General features: G+C 38.6%; 1 protein-coding gene across 1 annotated transcript in view; it reads right to left on the reverse strand.

Moving 5' to 3' along the window:
* Positions 1-593, reverse strand: part of JH06_5530 (chaperone HSP90) — a gene marked incomplete at both ends in the record, with an annotated part of 2,096 nt that extends 1,503 nt beyond the window's left edge. Inside the window, one exon of the mRNA XM_014671679.1 lies at positions 9-593. Within this exon, the coding sequence (XP_014527165.1) occupies positions 9-593 (585 nt within the window). The remainder of the gene's footprint in view (positions 1-8) is intronic.
* Between the last annotated feature and the right edge of the window lie 527 nt (positions 594-1,120).

Consider the following 1,120-nt stretch of genomic DNA (forward strand, 5'->3'; position numbering starts at 1 on the left):
TTGCGCACCAGATCTCGAATTGTACGCTCCTCCAACATATCTTCCATATCACTCTTGATGTGAAGAATGATCTTCGTTCCACGACCCAGAGGCTCCTCAGTAGAAGGACGAATCGTGAATGAACCACCTGCAGAAGACTCCCACACATACTGCTCATCGTCATTGTTCTTCGAAATCACTTCCACACGATCAGCAACCAAATAGGCAGAATAGAAACCCACACCAAACTGACCAATCATACTCATATCACTCGTTCCAGCCTGAAGAGACTCCATAAAGGCCTTAGTACCTGAACGAGCAATAGTACCCAAATTGTTAATAAGATCAGCCTTTGTCATTCCAATACCCGTATCACGAATGGTCAGAGTCTTGTTGGTCTTATCAGCAATGATCTCAATCACCAAATCAGGATTTGACTCCAACTTGGAGGGATCAGTCAAGGATTCATAACGAATCTTATCCAAAGCATCAGATGCATTGGAGATCAGCTCACGAAGGAAAATGTCCTTGTTCTTGTAGAAGGTGTTAATGATCAACGACATAAGCTGAGTAATATCAGCGCTGAAAGCAAAGGTTTCCGATTGTTCAGCCATGTTTTATACGATTTCACTAAATGGATAAGAAAATACTGATGGTTTTCTCTCAAAATGGAACCTTCTAGAACCATCTTTGGTTCTTAAACTAGATGAACGAAGAGTCTGTTAAGAATCAAATCGAATGAAAATAACCATCTAATTCGGGTTTAAGTACAAGATTGTTCATGAGAGTGAACTGAAACAAATCAATCATGATTCTGATAGAATGAGGGGTTTCAATTGTGTCTGAAAGAATTAAAGGAAAGTGGAAGAGAACAACTACAACTCATTCATTGAAACGGTATGAGAATATTCAAATCAGAATCATTGTATTCAATTCTTCACACCATTTCATTGATACAAATGTTGGCTTGGTCATTATCAAATACATTCTCAAAGCCAATCGAAATGTGTGCAACATAACACAAATATCAATGAAACGCCTAAATCAAGATCATTCCACGAATTCTCTACCACACAAAACTTGTGTCAATCATGATATATCCTGATTCCCGCGGGATGTATCTATCTCTTTTGATTTAATC

Source organism: Blastocystis sp. subtype 4 (assembly GCF_000743755.1).
Source record: "Blastocystis sp. subtype 4 strain WR1 chromosome Unknown seqid_0144, whole genome shotgun sequence".
NCBI lineage: Eukaryota > Bigyra > Opalinata > Blastocystidae > Blastocystis > Blastocystis sp. subtype 4.